This window comes from Raphanus sativus, chromosome 4, assembly GCF_000801105.2.
Source record: "Raphanus sativus cultivar WK10039 chromosome 4, ASM80110v3, whole genome shotgun sequence".
In the NCBI taxonomy this organism is placed as follows: Eukaryota; Viridiplantae; Streptophyta; class Magnoliopsida; order Brassicales; family Brassicaceae; genus Raphanus; species Raphanus sativus.
The window spans coordinates 14,306,145-14,318,935 of record NC_079514.1 but is presented as its reverse complement, the minus strand read 5'-3'; the positions used below and the strand labels follow the sequence as shown (position 1 = coordinate 14,318,935).

Here is a 12,791-nt window from a genome sequence, read left to right as displayed (position 1 = left end):
ATTTTTTTATGAAATTTTCTTCTTTTCGTAGATATTTGAAACTTGTTAAGCAAGAAAATAAATATTGTTATCTCTACTTAAAAAAATTGTTAAATTTAATTAATAAAAAGGTCCTCAAATAAATCCCACACAAAACGCCAAAAATACCAAAAATACCAAGGTCGAAGATTAATAAAAGGGTTAGATATATACAAAGTTCATAACGTAAACAATTGTTCTCGATCTTCTTCTTCTTCTTCATCTGTATACCATGGAGTTCCTTTATATCGTTCTGATATACCATCTGAAGATTATGTTATTCAAACATAGACGGTCGTCACGATAATGTCCATGTTATTAAATAAAAAATGTGTTTGAAGATTATGTTATTCTAACAGACCAAATTCATCAATTAACAAAACCGTTCTTCCATGAATTAAAAAGGCAAAGGAACGTGGGAATTGATAACAAAAACAGATTGTATGAAGTCATTATCTCTTCATTTTATATAGTTGATCATTAACAAAACCTAAGAGAGACCTCGACCAACCAACCTCGCAACTCATCAAATGACCGCAAAACTATATATTTACGTGAAAAAACAGAGAAGATACTGAGAAGAAACTGAGAAGAAACTGAGACGATGCGGAGAAGAAAGAGAGGCAATTGCGCGAGGTTTATATATATAACTCATCAACACGATTGTCATGATCTTGCTCATGTCTCTGCGTCATCCCATTGCGAGAAGTTTATATATATATGAGCAAAATCATTCCACGTCCCAAGCTCAAGACTTCTAAACCCTCTACATCACATCCCTTTGGATTTTTCTTTACAGAACTAAAGCTTCATGATTTGAACCCGAAGGAGTGCAAGAAGTTGTGCGTAAGTCTCAATAGCATCCTTAACTTCTCCTTTGGCTACACGAACCTTTGCATTCAGACGTAACAGCTTCCCTTGTTCCCACTTCCCTGTCTCGTTAAGCGCTGCATCCACGATAAAACCCGAGCCAGAAGCAACCATACTTGAAGACCGACTCTGCTGCAACCTTCAATGCTTGCATAGCGTATGCTAACGTTGAATCAAGCTTCCTCTCCTCTCCATTCTCTAATGCAAGATGGTATGGCAATGCATAAGGGAACTCAGAAGAACACGTCTCGCTTTGGGTTATGTTCGCTATGAACAATGGTTGTTCCTTTACATCCTCGCGTCTCCTTGTCTTTACACCGTCTCTTCCTCCTCGCTTAGTTACCTTGACAACTAAAATTAAAGCAAGATACGTACGTTTACGTACGCAGAGAAAACGTTCAAGTAGTGTTTCAGAGAGACAAAGAGACATGACATAGAAACATAGAAATTTCACCGAAAATGCTTCTAAGTGTTTCTGGTTCGTGGTGGTGAGTTTAGTACGATCTATATCCTTTTGTTGAGATGGGGATTGAAACTATATGTTGTTATTGTGGTTGTTTCTTGTCGTTTGACGTCAAAGTTATGAAAAAAAATTTGTATGTTCCTTTGTTATTTAAGCAAAAAAGGAAAGAAAGTTAAGCATTAAATGTTGTGTTTTTTTTCAAATCGTTCACAGAGTGACACGTGGATCCGAGCCTTCTCATGCATTCTGACAAAAATCGTTTAAAGAAAGCCTTAAAAATGCTTCTCCTTTAATATATAGGGGATAAGGGACAAATTATAAAAGACAAGTATAAGACAGAGAGAAGTTGGTGATCGAAGTAACTACACATGTTTTTTTAAATAAGTTAAAAATAGGTAATAGAGTGTATAAACAATGATTTCGGTAATTTCCGTAACCCAAATGTGTGTTACGTTGGAATTAACATCGTAGTTTTCCACACGTCCAGACTGACCACACTCTACATTCACAGTATTTCTATGAAAATATTTCGAGATAATATTATCAACTCCTTTGATCAAAAAAATAAAATATTAATCACCTCCTATTGTTCAGGCCTAGTTTCTTTCCGTGGTCGTATTTCAAACCAAACCAACAACTCAAAATCCTACATACATAAGTGGCCCAATAGGCTTTCTACATGTTAGAGTTACCTTATACTCGCACCTTAAGCGCGTGACTACAACCGTGACTGAGCTAGTTATTTTTTTTTTCAATTTTTTTTGTGAGCAAGAGGAAAGCGCGTGTGAAACAACGAACGGATAATGAATGCTCTCACACACTCTCTTGGCAACCTTCTTCTCCTTAAACCTTGAAATAAGGGTTTTCTCTAGGTCAAAAAATCATCCTTCTCTCTCTCTCTCTGTAATCTAAAAAAATGGCTCCTGCTTTGAGTAGAAGCCTCTACACGAGCCCTTTGACCTCGGTTCCATTCGCTCCAGTTTCTTCTCCCAGAAACCAACCTCGTCTCTCTCATCTCAGAACCGCGTTTCTTCCTCGCGGCGGCGGCGGTTTGAGAACCGGCGTTTCCTGCACCTGGAATCTCGACAAGAGATGTAACCGCTTCGCCGTCAAGTGCGACGCCGCCGTGGCGGAGGAGAAAGAGACGACTGATGAGGAAGGCTCCGGTGAGAAGTTCGAGTACCAAGCTGAGGTTAAAAATTTCCGATTGTCTTTTTGACTTGTGGGTATCTCTGGAAATGAATAAAGTTTGAGACTTTGGAAACTGGGTGGTTCGCAGGTTAGCAGATTGATGGATTTGATTGTTCATAGCTTATACAGTCACAAGGAGGTCTTCCTCAGGGAGCTTGTTAGGTGAGTAGTAAATAGATTCGTTTTCAGAATGGAGTTTGTTGTTAAAAAAAATCTGATTTTGATGTGTGTTTTGTGTGTATGTTCCAGTAACGCAAGTGATGCGTTGGACAAGCTGAGGTTCTTGAGTGTGACAGAGCCTGCTTTGCTTGGAGATGGTGGTGGTGACCTTGAGATTCGTATCAAGCCTGATCCTGATAACGGCACCATCACCATTACGTAGTGATAGAACTTTTTCTTTCTTTAAAGTTTTGAGTATTAACAGGTAAGATGTAAGAATGATTACTTAAAGAGATTGATGTGAATTTGCAGTGATACTGGTATTGGAATGACGAAGGAGGAACTTATTGACTGCCTTGGAACCATTGCTCAGAGTGGTACTTCCAAATTCTTGAAGGCTCTAAAGGTTCTTTCTTTTTTCCTTCATCTCTCTGAATATGAGTTGCTAGCAGCAATTTTTTGGATTCATTGTTTTAGTATCACTCTCTCTTTATTCAGGAAAACAAGGACCTTGGTGCTGACAACGGTTTGATAGGACAGTTTGGTGTTGGGTTTTACTCTGCTTTCTTAGTTGCTGAAAAGGTGAGAAATTTATAATTTTTGTGTTCTCTTAGTGTATATCTTAAGGAGTGGTGGACTTATTATAGTTGTGTCTGCTTTCAGGTTGTTGTGTCCACCAAAAGCCCAAAATCTGACAAGCAATATGTTTGGGAGTCGGTAGCTGATAGTAGCTCATATGTGATCAGAGAAGAAACAGACCCTGAAAACTTTCTACGCCGTGGAACGCAGATAACTTTGTACCTAAGGGTACTTTTCTTTATTCAATCGTTCTTTCATTTGATGCGTTGAGATCTCTTATTGTGGATGTGACTGGTTACTCGTTGGTGCAGGAGGATGATAAATACGAATTTGCGGAGTCCGCAAGAATCAAGAACCTTGTGAAGAACTACTCTCAGTTCGTTGGGTTTCCCATTTACACATGGCAGGAGAAATCAAGGACTATTGAGGTGAGGAACCTTGTCACTTACTGCAGTTACAAAGAATGTGTTAACACTGGAAACTGTGTTTTGAATTTTGGCAACTCTTGTTAGGTTGAAGAGGAGGAACCAGCTAAGGAAGGAGAAGAAGAGAAAGAGGTAAAATTTTTGTGGTTTTTTAATTTTTAGTTGTCCTAAACCAAACACACTGTCCTTCTCTTTCCTATAGCTAATTGACATGACCTCGTTGTTTGATTCCAGGGTGAGCCCAAGAAGAAGAAGACTACTAAAACTGAGAAGTACTGGGATTGGGAACTAGCCAATGAAACAAAACCGCTATGGGTGAGTTTTTGTCTTGGTTCTTTATGATGTTTTAGCAACTCACTTGATTATTGTTTTTTGCCTTTAAAATATAGATGCGCAACTCAAAGGAAGTGTCAAAGGAGGAGTACAATGAGTTTTACAAGAAGGCTTTCAATGAGTTCTTGGACCCACTCGCTCACACACACTTCACAACCGAGGTACCGATACTATCCCATTATTATATAGATATATAAATATCACCTTAATGATTCCCTTTTGAGTGGATGCTTATCGTTTGTAATTTCTTGTTTCTGAAAAGGGAGAGGTTGAGTTCAGGAGCATTCTGTACATCCCTGGGATGGGTCCTCTTAACAACGAGGACGTTACCAACCCGAAAACAAAAAACATCCGTCTCCACGTGAAGCGTGTGTTTATCTCTGATGACTTTGATGGAGAGCTGGTGAGCCTTTGTTTCATAATGTAGTAATTTCTCTAAACACACACAACTACTATCCATGTTTTTGCTTTTAACATGTTTCATTATCTGTTTGCAGTTCCCGAGATACTTGAGCTTTGTGAAGGGTGTTGTGGATTCAAACGATCTTCCTCTTAACGTCTCACGTGAAATTCTCCAAGAAAGCAGAATCGTAAGTGATGCCGCCACAGTTAGTGTCTCAAATCTCCATACTAATACACATCTTGTAATAACATTTCAGGTAAGAATCATGAGAAAGAGGCTCATTAGGAAGACTTTCGACATGATACAAGAAATCTCCGAAAGTGAAAACAAAGAGGTACCGTGTCTTCTCTTAAGCTCATTTTAAAGTCGTTAGTTATATTCATTTTGGTTGTGGTACGAATCAATGGTCTCAGGATTACAAGAAGTTCTGGGAGAACTTTGGTAGATTCCTTAAATTGGGTTGTATTGAAGACACTGGTAACCACAAGCGTATTACACCGCTGCTTAGATTCTACAGTTCCAAGAACGAAGAGGAGTTGACAAGCTTGGATGAGTACATCGAGAACATGGGAGAGAACCAAAAGGCTATCTACTACCTTGCCACCGACAGTCTGAAAAGTGCCAAGTCAGCTCCTTTCTTGGAGAAACTGATTCAAAAGGATATTGAGGTACATGATTCAACACTAGTTTCTCAACTTGGCCCTTGATTTTGTTTAATTTACTTTTCATCTAATATTTATTTATAGGTTCTCTACTTGGTTGAACCAATCGATGAAGTTGCTATCCAGAACTTACAAACCTACAAAGAAAAAAAGTTTGTTGATATCAGCAAAGAAGATTTGGAACTTGGTAAGTGTCATTAGCAGTTCTTGCGGAATCAGAGTGTAGTTTCCTTTTTTTCTTAATAGACTGGTGCAATTTTTTCTTTTTTTGGCAGGTGATGAAGATGAGGTCAAGGATAGGGAAGCTAAACAAGAGTTCAATCTTCTCTGTGATTGGATGAAGCAGCAGCTCGGCGACAAAGTTGCCAAAGTCCAAGTCTCAAATCGTTTGAGCTCTTCTCCTTGTGTGCTTGTCTCAGGCAAATTCGGATGGTCTGCTAATATGGAAAGGTTAGAACTCAGGCTGCTAGAATAGAGAAAAAACTTACTAAACCTTAGATCAACATCATAAAAATTTAAATGTGTTTTGTGTATGGTGAAAGGTTAATGAAGGCACAAGCTCTTGGAGACACTTCAAGCTTGGAGTTCATGAGAGGTAGGAGAATCCTTGAGATCAATCCAGACCATCCTATCATTAAAGACTTGAATGTAAGTGTTTTCCATCTCCTCTCTTAAAATCTCTTGTCACAAAGATCTTGAAAAGAAAAGCTTAATGATGTTTTTTGTTGGGTTGTTGCATATTTGTGCAGGCTGCTTGTAAGAACGCACCTGAGAGCAGTGAAGCAACAAGAGTGGTTGATCTCTTGTTTGACACTGCTATAATCTCAAGTGGATTCACTGTAAGGAATATAATGAAGTTCTTTGGCTTTCTTGTTTTCTATTAGTGTTTTGGACTGTTTTCCTCACTTTTAATCTGTTTGCCTTGAGCAGCCTGATAGTCCGGCCGAGCTGGGGAACAAGATTTATGAAATGATGGCTATGGCTGTTGGAGGAAGATGGGGACGAGTCGAGGAAGAAGTTGCAGAAAAAGGAAGCACGAGTGTGGATGAAGGAGATGACACAAAAGATGGAGAAGCAGAAGTAATTGAACCATCTGAAGTTAGAGCAGAGAGTGATCCGTGGCAAGATTGATTCACAACCTCCTCCTTGTTCTCAACAGTGAATTTTTGGCACAGAATGCTTTGCTAAACTAGGATTGTCTTCATTGTGTTGGGTCTTGAAGGGTACGAGGACCATGGGCCTAGCTAAAGCCCGGATATTGGATCATTTGAACAATAATTAATCCGATATTTGCAGTATTTTTGAAGTACTGATGTCTGATGCTTTAAAAATTACTTGACCAATATTATTAGTGAAATGCCATAAATATTCTCAAAAATTGTCAAACAATCTTTAAAAAAGCAAACAATCAAAATAGTTTTTGGTAAATAATTTGATGCCCAGGTCTAATGCAAGATATACATAATTTAATTCATCTATTATTATTTGTTATAAAATGAATCAAAATAGTAAAACAAAGATTATTTATACAAGAATAATAAAAAGCATGGTTTTGATAGACAATAGTCACATTTCCTATTATTCTTGTATTAATATATATTTTCTATATATTAATTGAGAAGTCAATGCTGATGTGTCACTCATACAGACAGTTTGAGAAAAAAAATTTCATCTGAATCATTTGTTCTACAGAACTATCTTTGTCCTAAGAATTTATCTTGTGTCCTCCATATACTGTCAACAAAATAGATTCTGGAATGCTGTAATGAAAGCCAATCAAATGACAAAAGAATTGGCTGATTTCAGGACCGTAAGTTAAGTCTCTGCTCATATTACATTCTCCGCTTCTGCTATCCGAAGAATTTCCTGTTAATTACCATTTTTGTTTGTATAAATCTTATTGTTTATATTCTTCCAGATATATCACAGAATCTAAGGAAAAAAATTAAAGTCCTAATCCTTAGTCCTAATCCTTTTGATAATCTTCAGAAAAAATATCCATATTCGTGAAAATCGATTGGGATTGGGAAATACCCAAGGGACCTGCTCTTAATGTCATCTTTTCAGAAAAGAGAAAAATATTGTTATAATTTTATAATTATTCTTTATCTAATCTATTAATTTAGGTATTATTAATTACAAAATTAACTACTGTATTATTTTGTAAAAGATATTTAATTTTTGGTAGAATTTCGTTATATTTTTTTCAACAGATTTTTTTGACTAAAAATAAATTCAAATTTACAGTTAAAACTGATTTATTATTAATTATTCAGATTTAATGTTAATAATCAAATATGTCACACTAAACAGTTAATTTAGTAGTCTTACTATGACTTGTCAACAATAGATAAAAAGAAGATATCTAAATTATTAGATTAGATAAAATATAATTTTTAAATTTTTAAAATAGCATATAGTTTTTATTTTCTTTAGTTTTATGATAAAATTTTAATTAATATTACTTATAATAATATTATATTACTAATTACGAAATTAATCAGTTTATCATTTTATAAAAGATATTTTAAAAATTATGGTAAGATTTTGTTAGATTTTTTGTCAACAGATTTTGTTATAACTAAAAAATAATTCAATTTATAACTAAAATTGATTTTATTATTATATTTATTGATTATTAAGATTTAATGTTAATAATCAAATATGTCACATTAAATACTTAATTAAATAGTCTTAGTATGATTTGCAACCATATATAAAAAATAGGATTCGAAATGAATAGTATAGATTCCATGGAATGCATTAATGTATTCCCTCTCAAATATAGAGTGGAAGCGTTTCAAAGACCACAATAAATGCTAGAACAATTAAACGCCTATAAAACTATGAAAAGCCCCAAAACAACATTAAAAATTAAAAATCAGACTATTTTCTCCGTCTAGTGCATCTTTCGAAAATGGCGGCCAGATCAACATCCGCTCTCTTCCTGTCCTGTATGGTATCTTGTGAGTTCTTGTCTCTATATTTCCAATTAAACTAACTCCAAAACATGTCAAAAATATTGGGATTAAATCATTTATTTTATGGTGATAAACATGTAGGCGTGTTCATGTTGCTTGTAACCAATGTAATAAAAGCAGAGGGTGGTAGCAAATTGCCAGTCTGCGGAAACAGAGAAGGATGCGGAGGCATATGGTGTAAAGACCCAAAAAGACCAGGCAAAGGAAAATGTATCACGTGGACTTGTGACTTACAGGAGGATTGTAAGAAGATTGTTATTTGCGGGGGTGGATTACCAGGGCCTTTTTGTATGGAAGGATTATGCACTTGTTAAAGAAAAACTCATGTTTTTAATATGAAAGTATCAATGGAATAATAAGCACAGAGTTGCGAAATTCTGTTTACTGACTGGATCTGTAACCGATGTCACGATGTGTGACGACATAAACATCCGTCGGCACGAGACTTTTCCAGTTTTCCTTGTCATTGACTTGTTATGAATGCAATTTCAACTATAAACCTAGCGTAATCAATGGTCGGGAAAACGCGTTTAAACGACATTGGGATATTCGTTAATACAAATTTAATTTCTGAGAACAATTCATAATAACATGACTCCTATTATTTTTATTTTGATAACAATTCAATATATAAGTCACTAAATAAAAATATTGCAAATGAATTTTCACATTTCAAAAGATTATAAAGAGATAGCAAACGCATATATCGGCATCCTTATAATACACTTAAGCAAGTAAACTTTTTTTTTGGGAACAAAACTTGCATTAATCTTGACCTTAAAGTTGAGTAGTCATTACATCAGATTCATTTAACAGGGACTGGCACCTGCATCCCTGTTGTCTCCATGCTGACAAAGTGGCAGTGCACCATGCAGAGGATCTCCAATCACCTTTATCTAAACCCGCCAGAGCTAGGTGTCCCTACCAAGCAGCATCTGTCTTTAATAAACTGATATCCGCCTGAGGAGGAGGATCTGGTGCTTTGTAGGTAGGGCCCCTACCGTAGGGGGGCCCCTACTAGCTTCCCTACTCTTCTGTCCAAACCATTCTCGAGAAGAAGAGATAGCCTTCGACATAATATCTTCAGTCGGCCTACTTCAATGCCCGTAGGAGGGAGATCATCCAGAAAAAACAGAGAGAACGCCAACTATGTTTAGGTTTATACCCATCCTCTTTTATCAGTGCTATTAGTGAAAGAGGCAAGCTTCTGAAACCTTTTGAACAAAGCAGCAATGAAAAAAGCAGCATTGGAAAAGCGTTTAATTGATAAATTCAGTGTTAAAAGAATATAGAGATTTTGGCTCTTAAAAAAACTTTAAAACTTCAAATTTAGAGTTTTGAGGAGTAACACTTCATACTTAAAGTTTCAATAATCAGAATTTGTCATTTGAAGTTTTATTTTTTATTTTGCATTTCAATCATTACAATTAATTACACGTCATATTTATGATTCTTAAATATACCTTTTATCGATTTTTTTAAAAAAATATATCTCATAATTATTTGATATATTTTATAGATTTCAAGTTTTACAGATAAAATTAAATGAAAATTACATGACCATCAATAAGTCATATTCTTAACCTTCTTCACCAACTTATCACAGGAAACTCGATGACCTTGTGGTGATAAAAGGGTCTTATTGTATGATTCGATTTGAATTGTAATTTGCAGAAATGGTCCGTAATCCAAAACGTATCTGTTGTTTAGTTCGGATAGATAGCGAAGATCATGCTTTCTCTGTTTTTAAATAAGTGACATTTTAACATTTTTTCACACAGATTAAAAAGTGACGGAAATATATGTAAATTGTTATTAATTACATAACTCTGACCAATTATATTTGAAATAAATAAAATTGTTTAAAAAATCAATACAGTTTGCAATTAAATTTTTAGCTGAAAATGAGTATTTTTGCATTGAATTGTAAAATGATATTTTTTGTTTAAAAAAAAAAAATGTTAGAATAAAATTTATTATGAAACGGAGGGAATATATCTCTTGAGAAAATGCCAAACTCTTCGAATATTAAACCAACACAATATAAGAGAAAGCCTTAAACGTTTGTTTAATTTATTCAATTTAGTTAGCTTCCATTATATTTTTAATATTTACATAAGTGCACTTACATCTATGCACAAAAAAAATCATTCACATGAGTGCCTAATCAATTATGTATTTGCTTTAATAGATAAAAATGTATTTTTTAAAAAATTCTCTAGAACCTGCATCTTTTTGAAAGAGAGGTAGTATATAATATGGAATATTACTGTTACTACAACAGAGCTAGATACCTGATTTGGGGAAAAATGGCTTATTTCCCTACGAACTTGTTGTTCTCGGTTTTTTACACACGAACTTTTAAGGCGTGCCAAAAACCACACGAACAACAGAAATATTGATTATTTGTTTATGAACTAATTATTTCCAACTTTTTCACATACAAATTTTTAAACTTTGCCAAAAACCACATGAACTACACTATTTTTGAATTACATACACAAACTATCAATTTTAAGCTAATTCTCTTAAAATCGTAAATTGTGTTATTTAAACATTAATTTAGTTTATGATAGGTGGATAGCCGGTTTAATTTGGGTTAATACAAAATGATAATACATCGTTTTGTTTTTTGTCTTTTCTTTTTGTCAACTGCTCTTCTTCTTTAAAAATCGTTTTATTCTTCATCATCAATTAAGAATACAATTTATTATTTTGTAAAAGATTAAATATTTTACATTATGCATAAAGAAAGAAGAGTAGCAACTACTAATTTACCAATCCGCTATGTTGTTGCTTTTCTTTCTTTATGCATCATGTAAAACGTTTAATCTTTTATAAAATAATAAATTTTATTCACAATTGATGATGAAGAGTAAAACGATTTTTGAAGAAGAAGAGCAGTTGACAAAAAGAAAAGAGAAAGAACAAAACGATGTATTATCATTTTTTATCAACCCAAATTAAATCGGCTACCCACCTATCATATACTAAGTTAATGTTTAAATAACATAATTTACGATTTTAGGGGAATTAACTTAAAATTGATAATTTTTGTATGTAACTAAAAAAAAATAGCATAGTTCATGTGGTTTTTGGCAAAGTTTAAAAATTTGTGTGTGAAAAAACTGGAAATAATTAGTTCATAAGGGAATAAGCAATATTTCCGTTGTTCGTGTGGTTTTTGGCATGACTTAAAAATTCGTGTGTGAAAAGTTAGGAACAACTAATTTGTAGGGGAATAAGCCATTTTCCCTTCCCCTGATTTGGCGAATGAGAATCTGATTAAGTTCACTTTAAACGCATTGAAAAATCTTTACGTTATAGAAAAAGGCATATATCCAATATCCTTTGTGTGGAGGAGATGGATCTTACCGGCCGCCTAAGGAAATCAACCACATAATAACAAAACAACAGCCACATATTTGATTGATTAATCAAAAGATTTTTCTTTTTGATAAGGTATTCAAAAGATTTTTCTTTATATAGATGGATTCGAGATTTATATATATCAAGATATGTACGTAGGTATCTGTGCACGCATAATAATATGACTCAGAATATGTTTGTGCTCATCTAAAAATGAGGAGGCATGATTGATCTTACCTATCATCCTAAGAGCAGGTTTACCGGTGAATCTTAATATAGGGCTCTTTCCAAAAAATAATAAAAATATAAATGGATTCTATTGTTTACTTAGCAAATGGTGCTTCCGTATGCAAAATAAAGAACGTTTTTTCTTTATTTTTTGTAAAATCCTACTAACACATAGCAGTTCACGATTGATTAGCATTTTAATTTTTTTCAGACAAAAAAAAATAAAATAAGAACTATACGCTAAGATTCAGCGTTGAACATGCTCTAAGGCATTATAAATTTGAGAGATGGTTTTTTTTGGATTTAAGAAGTGGGAATTGATTTGCCTGGTGATCAGGGCCGACCCAGAGGGAAAGCCACCCAAACCATCGATTAGGGCATCCAATTTAAAGGGGCATATTTTCTATAAATTTTTGTTACTATATAGATAAAAATAATTTTATAAGATTTTTTAATTGAAACTATACTTATTGGACATTTTTACTTATGATATTTTGAAGGCATAATTCAAATACTGAAAAATTCTTTAAAATGATATTTATTCGAACATAATAGTGGTATTTTACTTGTGGAATTAATATTCTACAAGAATCAATGTCACAATAGATTAGAAAACCTACTATAATATTTTTTTGTTAAAGAATGAATGTTATATGACAATATAAATTATTTAGTGGGCATTTTTACTTATGATATTTTGAAGGCGTTTTTACTTATGATATTTTGAAGGCATAATTCAAATACTGAAAATTTCTTTAAAGTGATATTCATTCGAACATAATTAGTGGTATTTTATTTATGGAATTATTCTTCTACAAGAATCAATGTCAAAATAGATTAGATCGCCTACTATAATATTTGTTTTTTTAAGAATGATTGTTATATGAAAAATATAAATTATTTAGTGTGTATTTTAGAATATAAGAATATCGATCATCACATATAAAAAAATTTTAAAAGGTAAAAATAGTTATTAGTAGTATAACATGTTATTTAAGAGATTACCTAAATTGATTTTGTTATCGATCAAAACTGTTATAAGAATTGACTATATTTATTTAATGAATACTTTTACATGAAAAAATGAAAAAAAACATATTTTAATGTTTT

General features: G+C 33.5%; 2 protein-coding genes across 2 annotated transcripts; both read left to right on the top strand.

The window, feature by feature from the left end:
• The first annotated feature begins 2,211 nt into the window (after window positions 1-2,211).
• LOC108855299 (heat shock protein 90-5, chloroplastic) lies at window positions 2,212-6,412 on the top strand. The gene is made up of 19 exons (XM_018629083.2): window positions 2,212-2,543; window positions 2,631-2,704; window positions 2,792-2,920; window positions 3,014-3,107; window positions 3,200-3,283; window positions 3,365-3,508; window positions 3,592-3,708; window positions 3,793-3,837; window positions 3,940-4,020; window positions 4,095-4,199; window positions 4,301-4,441; window positions 4,536-4,628; window positions 4,698-4,775; window positions 4,855-5,109; window positions 5,188-5,290; window positions 5,379-5,553; window positions 5,646-5,751; window positions 5,853-5,942; window positions 6,034-6,412. Exons 1-19 carry the CDS (start codon window positions 2,268-2,270, stop codon window positions 6,232-6,234), a joined length of 2,391 nt encoding a protein of 796 aa, XP_018484585.2. The 5' UTR covers window positions 2,212-2,267; the 3' UTR covers window positions 6,235-6,412.
• A 1,476-nt stretch (window positions 6,413-7,888) lies between these two features.
• Window positions 7,889-8,563, top strand: LOC108853484 (defensin-like protein 292). The gene is made up of 2 exons (XM_018626896.2): window positions 7,889-8,069; window positions 8,166-8,563. The coding sequence occupies exons 1-2, from the start codon at window positions 8,021-8,023 to the stop codon at window positions 8,396-8,398; spliced, it is 282 nt and encodes a 93-aa protein (XP_018482398.2). The 5' UTR covers window positions 7,889-8,020; the 3' UTR covers window positions 8,399-8,563.
• Window positions 8,564-12,791: the final 4,228 nt, after the last annotated feature.